The sequence below is a fragment of the Brassica napus genome, chromosome C1 (genome assembly GCF_020379485.1).
Source record: "Brassica napus cultivar Da-Ae chromosome C1, Da-Ae, whole genome shotgun sequence".
Lineage (NCBI taxonomy): Eukaryota > Viridiplantae > Streptophyta > Magnoliopsida > Brassicales > Brassicaceae > Brassica > Brassica napus.
In genome coordinates this window covers 13,398,430-13,413,086 of record NC_063444.1, presented here as the reverse complement: position 1 = coordinate 13,413,086, position 14,657 = coordinate 13,398,430, and the positions used below count along the sequence as shown (strand labels likewise).

At 36.8% G+C, this 14,657-nt stretch overlaps 1 protein-coding gene across 1 annotated transcript; it reads right to left on the bottom strand.

Moving 5' to 3' along the window:
• Window positions 1–6,456: 6,456 nt before the first annotated feature.
• On the bottom strand, window positions 6,457–7,409 carry LOC106346572 (23.6 kDa heat shock protein, mitochondrial). The gene is made up of 2 exons (XM_013785944.2): window positions 7,095–7,409; window positions 6,457–7,009 (listed from the first exon to the last, which is right to left on the bottom strand). The coding sequence occupies exons 1-2, from the start codon at window positions 7,297–7,299 to the stop codon at window positions 6,573–6,575; spliced, it is 642 nt and encodes a 213-aa protein (XP_013641398.1). The 5' UTR covers window positions 7,300–7,409; the 3' UTR covers window positions 6,457–6,572.
• Between the last annotated feature and the right edge of the window lie 7,248 nt (window positions 7,410–14,657).

Sequence of the window (14,657 nt, the reverse complement as noted above, 5' to 3'; positions counted from 1 at the left end):
GGTTATTATTGTTTGAAATAGATCTTTGGTTATTATTGTATAAACCCATCTTGTATATTGCAGAGTGAAAGTGTTAATGGGACGAACGCAGGAAGGAAGAGCTTGGCGGAGGATAAAGGTCCAGATGTGCCCGCAGCTGTGGCCGCAGATGCTAGTTCCTCGGAAGATAAAGCTCGAGAACTGAGCCTTGTTCTATTGTACAAAAATCAATCCACTGTTTCAGATTTACAGAAGGAGGATGCTAGATATCTAGAAAAGAGGGATGCTGCTTTGGCGCTTTTCCGTGCAAAGAGTGATCGAACAAGGAAACTTGCTGCCTCACAGAAATCTCCTTATACGGCAAACAGCACGGTTAGAGTGATCATTTCAAACAGAAAGCTTTATCCAGGCTATAATCCTTTCGCACCAATTGACAAGACGAAGTTGAAGGAGCTCGCTGATTGGTTGAAATCTTGTCCGTAAGTTTTTGATTTTCCCATAATAGCTTGTTTTTCACATAATAGCTTGCTTTTCCCATAAAACCTGATTGCTTTTCAACATTTTGTGTTTGCAGTCATTATAGAACATCTCTCGATAAAAACCCACGTAAAAGTAGAACTTGCTGGTATCAAATCCTCCGAACCTCCCTAGAGTGGCTGGAGGACTGTGTAAGTCTTCTGCTATGACATAGATGACTTACTTGTAATTCGTCTGGTAAGTCTTCTACGTAGACGACTTATCAGACAACTTAATTTGTCTAAGTCGTCTGGTAAGTCGTCTACGTAGAAGACTTACCACTAAGTCGTCTGATATCTTCTGACTTGTACTCAATTTTATATGCAGCATATTGATGCTTGGATTAATGTGCTGAGGAAAAGGTACGACGCTAACCAACAACACTTCAGGAGCGTGAGAATGTGCTTCCTTGATCATCTCTTTGCTTAGCAATGGAGATTCAACTTCAAGGATTTTAAGGACTCGAAGCCCGATCACAACGGTTTAGGAAGAAGACTCCCTGGTGGGGCGTGGAATTATTATGCAGGCACTATACCATCATTTTGCCAATCGAACAAGGTTTGGGGGACGGATATTGATGATATCTATTCGCCAGTAAACTTCGCCGACAGTCATTGGATTGCTATGTGGATATCGATCCCTAAGAGGCACATAGTCGTCTTTGACAGCATTTGTTCCAGTATCTCACCAGATGAACTCGATGTGGTAATGGAGCCTTTTCTCTACATGGTCCCTTATCTGCTTGTTGAGTGCGCTTCCTCAGACGAAGTACGTGCCCAATACAGCCTGGAGCCATTCACATATGAGAGACTGACCAATATACCTCCGGCCCGAGCTGGTGATTGTGGCGTGTACACTCTAAAGTACATTGAATGTCATGCTCTTGAGATAGAGTTTAGTAAAAAAGACTTTGCTAAGCCCAACGGGAAGAGTATGAGGGATAAGATGGCGGTGGGTATATTTCAAGAGCTTCCTGATGTGCATGAGTTCGAAAACAAAGACATGGATGACATCATGGGTACGTATGACGGGTGATAAACAGGCCACTTTAGATTATTTTGTATGATAGATTAGGCTGATGTGTGTATTTGAACTTGATCCCTATTTTGTATTTGAACTTGATCCCTATTTAGTAACTATATTCTGCGCAGAAGACTTATAGTTAAGTCGTCTGGAATGTTGGACGACTTAACTATAAGTAGCCTGGAAAGTCTTCTGAGTAGTGACCTTTTGTAACTATATTTTCGATAATATAAAGGGCAAGACCATTTCAAATTTGTTTGGTAGTGCAATTTGACAAAGAAGTTGACACATATAAGTTCATAACACAAATTTTTAGTACATAGACTGAACACTGGACGACTAACTTGAAGGTCTTCTAAAAGAAAAAACCCTGGACGACTAACTGGACGACTAACTGGACGACCTTCAGGACGACTTAATTGAAGGTCTTCTGGAAGACTAATCACTGGACGACTAACTTGAAGGTCTTCTGGAAGAAAAAATCTTGGACGACTAACTGGACGACCTTATGGACGACTTAATGAAAAGTCTTCTGGAAGACTAATCACTGGACGACTTACATTGTGGTTTCGTATGGCCAGACTCCTTGCATTTTGAGCATCTATAAACCCTGTGTTGCTTCCGGGGTTTGTGTCCTCTCATCCTGGATAGCTCCAACCAAGATTGCCATCTTGATTTCTTCTGTCTTCCCGGACCACGTTTTACTTCCGGAGGAAAGCATGTGCGTTCCTCAACTTGTTGTCCAACACAAGGATATATATTCTCTGAGTATCCTGCAAACAGAAAATCGTTTGAGTACACTGGACATACAAGTGTGGAGATATGCAAACCAACAGATGTTCCAGCAGCTGTAGCATGAGAGCAAGGTATTTTCTCCACTGCATAGACACCACAATCACACTTTCCATGTTCCAAATCAACCACACAGTCCATTTTCCCACCATTCACAAAGAATCGCCATCCATCAATTGGTTGTACCGTCATCGTATCTGTTATCTCCGATCGAACAGCAAGCAAGTATTCAACACCTCGACTATGTTGAGTTGGGAGACTCAAAGCATCTTCTCTCCTTTTCCAAAACCACTTTCCTAGCTTCTCCCTTATGAACTCCAACAGGAACTGAACCGGAAATTATCTAGCTCGCTTCAGAGCGGAATTAATAGATTCAACGATGTTGCTTGTCTTTATGTTGTACCTGTCCCCCTGACAATAAACCCTTGACCATAGGCTGACGTCGACATTCTCCAAATACGTTGCAAGGTCCGGGTTTGCACTCCGTATCTCAGCCATGTACCGGTCAAAATCTAAAACCGTATGAGCATAAGCAGCACCTTTCACCAAGTACAAGAGATGTTTCCCTTTAAAAATTTTGACAATGTTATCTTGAAGGTGATAATAACATATTCCTCGGGTTGCCCAAGGAAACACCTTATCACACGCACTTTTAGTGGCCGCGTGCCGGTCAGATATCTGACACAATTCGGTCAATTGCAAAACTAACCCATTTATCCTAGACGACTTATCAGTAAGTCGTCTAGGGTATTCTCTAGATTTTTTTTTTTACAAACAAAGATGACGACTTAAAAGTAAGTCGTCCGTTTGACCAGAAGACTTACGGGTAAGTCTTCTACAGCCAGACTACTTACGGGTAAGTCTTCTACACAAACAGATCTGGAAAAAATTTCAATTTCATACCTTAAACTAGTGAGATGACTTCCTTAGCACACAAAGTCTTCTCCAACCACCCAGAATCTCAAACGAAAGTAACCCACCAAGAATAGTATGCTTGAATGGCTCTATAAACCTTAAAAAATTTTGAATCAAAAGCTTGAGTTTTTTGGATGAATATGGAGGCAAAGTGAAAGAGATGTTGTTTTTAGTTCATAACAAGTGAGAAAGAGAGAGTGTAAATCGATTTTAGGTGCATTAAGAGCTTCAAATTGGTTGTTTGTTCATGGTGGTTGGGGTATTGATGACAATTGCAATCTTGTAATTACTCGAAGATGATGAAGGTAAGAGAGTAAAAATGTCATTTTCGAAAAAAAAAATAAAAAAAATTTAATGGCATTTTCGTGAATATCATGAACTCGTGGGGTGAATAGAACAAAAGAAAAATCCAAAAAAACATGGATTAGTTTAGGTTTGAATTTGAATTTTAAGTAAATAATGAAAAAAGCCCTTTTTTTTTTTTGTCAAATCTATTCTATTAATTTAGCCCAAAGGCTTTGTAAATGAGTACATGATAAAAAGCCGAAATAACTCATAACGACACGTAAACAAAAGATACATTAATGAAAAACACGTGTTACTTCTTGAAAGAGGATTAAGCACATGTGGCTGGCTTTACGAAGACAAAGAAACCGCTTCTCGTTGCTTCTCGTTTTGCGTACTCCGGTGAACCCTACGCTCTCCGGTCATCTTCTCCGGTCACCATCACGTGCCTTCCTCCGATGAAAGCTCCAAATAGGCAACCAATATTATCACTCCACTCTTCATTTCGCCCAACCGTTACTTGTAACCAGAGTTTCCATCGACACCGGACGTTTAAATCAGGAAAGACTCTTATGATTTGAGAGATGATTCTTCGTCGGACCACCCACATGGATGTGAACTCTGCTGGACCACCCAAAAATCAGTCGAGCTAATTTCATCTTCACCATCCTCCTTCTATCTAGGATACTCAGCTCTCAAACCGAGCTAGCAGATCCACATATGGGATGAGCAAAGGTTGACACCCATTTAGAAAGTTGGTGCTTAACCGAAGATGAGGGATAAACCGATTCAAGTAAACGGGATATAGATGATTTTGGAAAGGAGAAGAATTGAACCCTCGCCAATCTATCAAGATCGGTCTTTATTTTTTTCAACCCGAATCGAAGATAGTTGAAGAAACTATGAAGAACAGCTTCAAGCCCGGATTGAAAACACACCAAAATTGTCATAGCGAAACTAAAATCCGCAACGGAAGGGACAAAATTGATCCATGGATCGAAGATTATTTTACAAACAAAAAGATAATATCAATTCACCCTTCTGAAAGATTGAGATGAGTTAAGAAGGATGTAAAGATGAGAGCATTCTCTCTAGAAGAGAGGAGAGAAGCTACCTATCGACTTTTCTATAGTTTTGTTTTTTATCTAAAAAGATTATATTTGTGTTTTGTGCTTTAATAGAATTATTAATATACTCATAAATAATTTTTTTGATAATCTAAGTATCCGAACACTTTAGAAGGACCAACTAGCGGCTAAGTACACATCTGCAGAAAGATCCTGGAATACCGTTTTTTTCACCTCCTTTTAATCGACGGTTAATAACAATTCATATATATATATATATATATATAATAAAATATAGTTAAAATAACTTAATTTTGGGTACAATTTGTAAATTTTTAAAATAAAATAAAAACATTATCAAAATTAATACTGAATGTTAATAACAAAATACATATAAAATATTCTTGCTAGAGGGAAAATGAGAAGAGCTGTTAGAGTAAAACACACGAAAATAATATTAACCAATTGGAGATATCCTAAAGAAATACTTAAACTTCTTGGACACAAGATGGAGTCCATCTGACGATACTAAGACAATTGAAATGAAGAAACATTATGATTCTTGTTTTGTGTTAGCTGAGAGCGCCATAACACATTATTTTTTTGTCTAATGATAGCAAGTGTTTTCAGACAACAGAAATTATGATGTTTGTGATGCTATTCATCTGAAGTGAACATGTGTCACAACTATAAAGCCTTGGCGTATTCACATGATGTGTATATAATGTGTTGAATTTCCCTCGAGTTCTATAATGTGTTGAAGTTTTAACACTCCCAAATTCTCTAACGCAAATTTACCACTAAACAATACTCCTTTTGGTTTAATCGTGTTTTGTCATTGTAGGATAAAATTTAAATTTTCATCGTTTTCAATATAAATTCAAGTATGTAACTAAATTTTTGTTTTGTTGAACACCATTCTGCCAATTGAGGTTTTGACTTCAGAAATAAACCCATACAGCTCTCCTTGAGATACATGCTCTCCGCCTCCTTTACCTTCAGAACAGTAGCAGCTCCGGTGACCGGCGCATGGCGGCTCCGTTAGCGTCGCCGCCGGTCAGATCTGTAGTGGATTTTCTCCTTCTTTGTTCTTCACTTTTTAATTTTCTGTTTGATGAAGATATGGTGGTTGAGGAGCTTGGGAGCTTGCGTCTTGGTGTGGTTTGTCGCATCTACCTTGGGTCTGTTGTATGCTGAGGCCATGTCTGAATGTCGTATATGCAGTCATGGCTTTGGCTGGGTTTAATTGCACATGTTTTGATCCAGATCTAGATCCAATCCTCCATGGTTTGCGGGTTCTTTTCAAGTTTTTCTTATCTAAATCTTTTCTTTTATTTCATGGAGTTTCCTGTGGTTGATTAGTTTTGGGATTTTGTCCTTATCTTTTTGGAAAAATCATGGCTCTACCAATGGTCTCTTGGTTTCTAAGCTTGTAATGTTGTTGAGTTATGGTGCTACTGTGAACGGTTTCCTGTCTTGCTGCCGGCATCTCTCAGTTGTCGGTGAAGTTTTGGCGCGGTTTCTCCAGTTCTTATGAGTGGAGAGTTCAGTGTAAGGCTTTTATTGAGGTGTAGTATAGTCGCATGAAATGCATCGCTGCTGCTGTATCCGGACGAGGAGGAGACCCTAGAGTGGTTCGATTTTGCCGGGTTATAAAGGCTGGGTTCGTTGGTGTGGAGAGGAGTGTTCTCAATGTGGTGTCGTTAGAAGTTGAAGTTATTGTTCAGTGGGCCGTGGGCGACAACGATAAATCGTTTAAACTGCCCCGGTGTGAATTTAAATTGCCTGTTCATGGGTTTTAGTTGCTGTGAATCAGCTTATGTATCAGACCTTTGTATTCTTTCTTTGAATTAATATTATCAGACGGAAAAAAAAAAAAAAAACATAAGAGCTTCCCTTTAGATTTAGAGTACATGACTCACATAGACAAGTACAACACTTCTTATTCAAGACATATCCTCAGAAACAACAACATAACTAAAAGTGATAGACGTTTCAGTTGATTTCGATCTGACGAACATCGTTTCTCTCTTCTTCCTTCATCTTCGGGACCACAACTTTCAAAACCCCGTTCTTCATTTCCGCCTTAATCTCATCGGTCTTGTATACCTTCTCCGGCAGTCCAATCCGACTTGTGAATCTCCTATTACCAGTCTCTCCACCTTCCTCGCCACCATCGTCCACATCTTTCCCTTCTCCTCTTATAACCAGAGTGTCGTTCTCCAAAGCCAGCTTCACATCCTCTCTGCTCAGCCCAGGCATGTCGATCCTCAAGTAGAGGGCATCGTCTTTCTCCTTGATATCCCAACCCCGCCGAGCTCCAGAAGCTCCCATGCCCCGACTAGCCGACAACAGAGGATTCTCCATGAACTGGTCCATCAGATTCAGCACCTGGCTAATACTCCTCGTCGGTGAAAAGGGATCGAACACGTCTACAAGAAAATCAAGAAAACCATGTCAACGTCATCGATCACAGACAGATATTAAGACAGTTTAGGAGTAACGGATTTGAGTTACCTGTGAAAATATCATCACCACGGCGAGAAACAGAGCGATCAGAGCGTCGGTCTATATCAACACCGCGTTCATTTTCACCTCCGTCATAGCTCCTGACCGCGTTGGTGTTGAGGAGGCGAGAGGCAGCTTGTGGACGAAGAAAGCTACGGGAACCAGGAGCGACAGTGGATGAGAGAAGTCTCCTAAGAGCGAGGGATGACGCCATGTGTAGAAGAAACAGGAAGCTTGTCTTAGAAAGTTTATCAGAGAGTGTAGTCTTCGTCTGAGTTAGTGTGCGGCGAAAATGGAGACGGTGAGCTTATATATAAGAGGAAAGCGGTGAAACTGGATATGTTCGGGTGCGAGACAATGTTCTAGAGACTAGACACTAGAGGATAGAACATGTTTCCGGATAGTTCTAGAGCTGCGTGGCTCCCAAGCTTGGGGCAACAAGTATGTGTTATCATGTCCATTAACGGCCCATCATATTTGGCCCGTGTTTATTATAGAGTATTTGCTGCAAACATAATTACATAACTAGATTTTGACCCGTAATCTCTTTATAAACTGAGACATCGAAAATTTCCTCTTATTAAAAGTAAGGTTAATATTTAATAAATGCAAATAAAAACTTATATTTTTATGTGTTTTACCAAATATATTTTATAATCATTTAGAGTGATGAATCCCTCTCTCTCTTTTCTTCTTTTTCATTGTTTTTATGCTGGATTTTCCCAATGCGCACAACTTTTTATATAGAGACGAAAGGGTATAATAGTTAAAAATTTTAATTTTGTAATGGTTGATCTGATTGCAGTGGTTGATCAAATGTTGCAATGGTTAACTATCTCACTGCAATGGAATATTTAAATATTTACAAATGTTTGTCTAAACAGTTACAATGATACTTTTAAATAATGAATGTTCATCTATAAAATTACTGGGATTTGGTTAAATTATTGAAATGATTTAATTAAAATTTTAATAAACACTATATGTTAATTTCAAACATATTTATTAAAAATGAACATAAATCAGATCTTGTATATATAATAGATTTTTTTGAAACTACACTTTAGAAACAATCGATTAAAAGTAAGATTAATACTTTTTAATAATTTTAAAATGTTTTAAAACATTAAATATCTTCAAATAACTGGACATTATAATATGTAATGAAAATATTTTATAAAAACTGAAATATATAGAACTGAAAAGATAAAATAATTATGATGTTTTTTTAATTACAAGAAGCTATTACAAAATATAATGTATAAGAAAAATATACAAGCTTTTATAACATTATAAAATAAACTATATTGAAAAATCACATCGTCCCAACTTTTCATGGCACTTTTGGCATCTTAAATTATGACATTTCACAAATAAGCTATCTAGTAAATATTTTTTTTAACATCATAATTTTATTGATATCAAATTAATATAACATATTACATAAAACATAAATTATATCAAACATGTTGTTAATAAGAACTTTTAACAAAGACAACAGATTTTTTTAAAAAAAATTCCAGAATTAGCATTTTATTTTTCATGCATACACATAAATAAAATTCTAGAAAATATTAGCCAAAAGACGCGATTATTTCAGTGGTGGCTTTTCACACTAATTTTTTTTTTTTTTTTTGAGAAAGTTTTGTTTCTAGCAAATTTTAACAACCGGACTTTATGAAAATGTAAACGTCATGAGTGCACGTGCATCATGAATTAACAAAATCCATCTTGCTTCTATGAATCTTTTCTATCGATGACTTTGCGTAACTAAAAACTTGTAGTAACCCTCGCAATAAAAAAAATCCATAAATTGTAAACACATATGCAATAATGAATGCTCACTTTTACAATTCTCAATTGGTTACTTTTCACCACACAAAAAGAAACTTATGTGCTTTTCTAAACTAACTCCAGAAACCCAACCTTTCATAAGTTAACACATGTCGATCTAATTTAAGAATATAAAGAACACGTTCATGCATGCATCTCTAACGTTAACAACTGCGTTCGTTTTGTAACTTAAACCACCAACGCAATTCATGCATCGTTTTGTAACTTAAACCAAAAAGACATGTGAATGAATTAGGAATACACATTAAAACGGATAACACCGATCTAGTCACCAATTTGTTTGTACTTGGTAAATTACAATCAATTAACAATCTGAAAATATACAATTTTTTTCTATAATGAAAAGATTCAATAAAAATGTTCAATGGTTCAGTTTGTGGAAAGATACAAACCCTAAGGAACACTTTTTGCTTAAGTGAAACTATGACATCATATTCAAGATCCTAAATGAAATTGTAGCCATTAGAATAGAGATTATGAACAAACTCTACCGCTAGATTCATTTTTTTCTACAAAAATGTTGACATCATCGTTTAGATGAAAACAAGTTTTGAATTGGGATCCAGTAAACACACAAAACTATGAAATTCTGGATGAGTTAAAATAACAGACAAAAAAATGAATTTTTGAGAATAACGTTATATTTCTGATCGTACGTAACTTCACAAAAACAATAAATTAAAAGAGCAATGGTGATGAGAGGGAGGAAGAGACAATATATAAATTTGTCAACCTATTATGAAAAGGTTCAATGGTAAATCTTTTGAAAAGATGCAACTTTTCTATTATGAAAAGGTTTAATGGTTGAATTTCTGAAAAGAGTTGAATTTCCGAAAAGATGCAACTCTTCGAAAAATGAACATGTCTTTTCCTTAAACAATTTTTTTTTAAAGTTTATATTATGAAAGAGTTCTCAAAAGATGCAATTCTTCAAAGAATGTGAACCTCTGTTTTGTTTAAATTAATTATTTTTTAAAAAAATTATGAAAAGGCTCAATGGTTAGACTTATAAAAACGTACAATTTTATAATTATGAAAAGATTTAATGAAAGGGTTCAATGATTCAGTTTGTGAAAATATACAACCCTTTTACGAATGAACACATCTTTTGTTTAAATAAAATGACATCATACTTGTGATTCTAGATTAGAACCCTTAGATTAAAGATTATGAGCAATTTCCACCGTTAGATTAAATTTTTATTTTCCTATAAAAAATGGTGATGTCAGCGAAAACAAAAAATGAGTTTGCTATTATATATAGATTTCATGGGATCCACGCTTGACGGTACTCATTACACCATGTTGCAGATCTCTTGTAAGCATTTTCTCTCTTAATTCGCATAATTCTGCCTTCTCTAGGAATTGAAACCAGACCTCCTGGTGTATAAGCATTAATGAATATGTGGTCAAACCACTGGACCAAGGGGATTTCCACAATAGGCCTTAACATCAATACGTATATATATTATTTTTTGTAACACTACCAAATACACTATCAAATATCATATGAGTAAAGCATATGACAAAATGGAATGGACGTTCATTGAGGCAGTTATGCGGAAGATGGGGTTCTCTGAGATTTGGATTACCTGGATTATGAGGTGTGTTACATCGGTGAAATACAAGGTACTTATGAATGGACAACCAAGAGGAAATATAGTTCCAGAGAGAGGTCTATGTCAAGAAGATCATTTGTCTCCTTTCATTTTTATTCTATGCACGAAAGCGCTTGTTAGCCTTCTTAATCATGTAGAGAACCAAGGAAAGATAACAGGGATGCGCGTTACACGCGCGTGTCCTTTTGTATCCCACCTTCTCTTTGCTGATGATAGCATTTTCTTCTGTAAGGCGGAGCCCCGTGAATGTGAAGAAATGATGAAAGTAGTCAGGAAATACGGACAAGCATCAGGACAATGCATTAATTTTGAAAAATCCTCCCTACTCTTTGGTAAGAGGATTAACGCAAATGTTAGACAACATATCAGAGATACTCTGGGAATCCAGAATGAAGGAAGAATGTGAACATATCTAGGAATTTTAGAAGATATTAGCGGATCCAAATGCAAACATTTTGCATTTCTGAAGGATAAATTAATGCATAGAGTGAATGGATGGACGGCTATCAAAAGGTGGAAAGGAGGTTCTGATTAAATCTATTTTGTTAGCTCTTCTGAGTTATGTTATGTCTAGTTTATTGCTCCCGTTGGAGATATGCGAAAACCTTGCTAGTGCCATTGGACAATTTTGGTGGAGTTTAAACTAGGGATGTTAATATGGGCTCAACCTAACAGGGTTAGCCCTAACCCTGCAAACCCATTTGTAACCTTAACCCTCATTTTTTAAATAGGGTTTAAACAGGGTTGGCCCTAATAGGACCAGGGTTTAAATTCTAACCCTTTTATTTTGATTCACACAACTATTATACAATATTTAATAATGTTTTTCACCAAAAAAAAACTTAGAGTCGAGTTTTCTCGCCAAAAACTAAACAAGAAAATTTTTCGTCGAAACCGCAAAATCGAGTTTTCAACTAAAACAACAAAATCGAGTTTTCTCTCCAAAAACGCAAAATCGAGTTTTTCGTCAAAACTTCAAAATCGAGTTTTCCCGCCAAAAAATCAAAATCGATTTTGCGGTTTCGACGGGAAAACTCGATTTTGCGGTTTGGGCGGGAAAACCCGATTTGTCGTTTCGGCGGAAAACTCGTTTTTGCTGTTTCGGCGGGAAAACGCGATTTTGTAGTTTTGGCGGGAAAACTCGATTTGCCGGTTTCGGCGGGAAAACTCGTTTTTGCGGTTTTGGCGGGAAAACTCGATTTTGCGGTTTTGGCGGGAAAACTCGATTTTGCGGTTTTGAGGGGAAAAACTAGATTTTGCGGTTTCGGCGGAAAAGTTGATTTTGCTATTTTGGCGGAAAAACTCGATTTGCCGGTTTTGACAGGAAAACTCGATTTGCCGGTTTTGACAGGAAAACTCGATTTGCCGGTTTTTGCGGGAAAACTCGATTTTGCGGTTTTGGCGGGAAAACTTGAGTTGCCGGTTTTTGCGGAAAAACCGATTTTGCGGTTTTGGCGGGAAAACTTGATTTTGTGGTTTTGGTGGAAAAACTCAAATTAGGTTTTGGCGGAAAAAAACACAATTTTTGTTTTTTGACGGAAAAACTTTATTCTTAATTGTGGAGCAAAAACTCGATTTTGCGATTTTGGGAGGAAAACTTTTGATTTTGATGCTCAACAAATTGGCGGAAAGAATCATATCATATCTTAATTTTTCTAGTTTTATCTTTAAAATTTAAGAACAAAAATAAATGAAATATTTTTTTCAATTAAATGAGTTAACCCTGGTACCAGCCATAACCCTTGATTATAATAGGGTTAAAATAGGGCTGCATTAAAATAGGGTTGGGTTTATAATAAACAAAAGAGGGTTGAGCCCTAACCCTGTAGTTAACATCCCTAGTTTAAACCCCCCAAAGAGATGAATTCACTGGGCAAAGTGGGAAAAGGTCTGCAGACCACGGGAAGAGGGCGGGATTGGTTTCCGTATGATCCATGAGTTTAACCTTGCTTTACTGGCAAAACAATTATGGAGGCTAGTGCAATACCCTGATTCACTGGTGGCTAGAGTATTGAAGGGACGATACTACAGAATGTGTTCGCCTTTACGAACAGTCTCTATAAACAGCTCATCATATGTGTGGGCTAGTATCTCAGCAGCACGAAAGCTACTATTATTGGGAATCAGACATAAGGTACATTCAGGACATGAGGTTAAGGTGTGGAAGGATCCTTGGATCCCGACAACACCAGCTAGACCAGCACGGCCCGTGGCGCTAGCGCTGCATCCAAACATAAGAGTCAGTGATCTCATTAACCAAGATATGAAGGAATGGTTGGGCTACTGGAGAACTATGTTGACCCTGCTGATATAACCTACATAAGGAGTCAGGCCATAAACACCACTCATCGTCGGGATACATTCTGCTGGAACTATACTAAAAATGGACAGTATACAGTCAAATCAGGATATTGGGTAGCTCGGAAGTTACTAGAGGCTGATGAAGAAAAGGAGGTTCTGGAACCTAGTATAACAAAGCTTCAAGCCTTTGCTTGGAAGATAAAAGCTCCACAAAAGATTTGTCATCTTATATGGCAACTGATAACTGGTTATGTTGCAGTGACGAGGAATCTGGTACGGCATAACATGAGATGTGACAACTAATGTCTACGATGTGGAGAGCCAGAAGAATCTGTAACTCATGCAATTTTTGAATATCCACCAGCTTTACAAGCTTGGTCTCTCTCAGCGACACCAACGAGTCAAGATGTCTTTCCTCTTCCGAGCATCTATGCCAATATGGATTATCTCTTCTGGAGAGAAAACAGCATTGCTGAACCAGAATTAGACAGAGGCCCATATCCCTGGATAATTTGGTACCTTTAGAATGCCAGAAATGATAAACTCTTTAGGGGAATAGACATGGATCCTTTGGAGCTAGTTCGCTGTACGGAAAGTGAGTGTCAAGCATGGTTTAACGCAAATGAGATAATACCAACAACTCCACAAGACCTTAATATTGAAGAACCTCAAGTCTTAAGCTTGAGGAATATCTGCATGATAGATGGGTCATGGACATCAACTGCACAGTTTAGTGGATATGGATGGGTCTGGCTAGATAGCTTGGGTAAGGTTCAACTTATGGGGACACGAAATCATATTCGAAGAGAATCTGCCTTACATTCAGAGATAGAAGCACTGAGATGGGCGATGGAGAGTATGCTCCATTATTCGACTTGTCAGAGCTTTAGAACGGACTGCAAGAATTTGATTGCAATAATCAACGAGCCTCATGCTTGGCCGAGCTTTGCGACATAATTGGAGAGGATAGAGACTTTGAAGATATGTTTCCCAGATTTCAAGATTACTCATTCCACGAGCGCAAAATCAAATTTCAGATTTCTTAGCTAAGACTGTGAGGTCTTTCCATAGAATACTTTATTTCATTGGTTGTTTTATTCCGGTCTGATTACCTAGGCCAGCTCAAGTTTGAGTACTAGAATAGCCTTTGGATGAAAAGGAAAAAAAAAACACTATCAAATATCAAATTATATAGATATAGGCTTACATGCAGAAGTGTTCATACCTGCCTCTACGTGCTCTCAACTCCTACGACCCCCAAGCGTTAATAAACACTAGATCTTGACCCGCACAACCGTGCAGATTTTTTTATTTATATACTAAAATGTTTTAGTTTATATAACAAAATTTACCAATAACTTAACGTAATTTAGTGTTATATATTATGTAATTCTATAATAGCTATGTTTACGTGGCTTATATATTATTACTATAAATTTTATATTTTTGTAACAAAAATTATTTTGGAAACTTTATTATGTAACAATATTACTTTATGTACTTTTTATTTTAAATTTATATGAAAGCAAATTAAATTGGATCTATATAGTAGAAAATATATTTTTTGAGATACTGTAAAGAATTTATTTTAAAGAAAAACTATAATACATTGTACTTCAAAATATGTTTGTAGTAAATATCATATTTGAGAAATAAATTAAGTTGGATAAAATATTTTCTTTTAATTTGAAATAGAAATGAATATTTCTAACAAAATCTTTGTAAATTTTATTTTTGAAAATTAATCAGTTTAGATTGTTATTATCAGTGAATATATAATTATAATACTTTATATAATT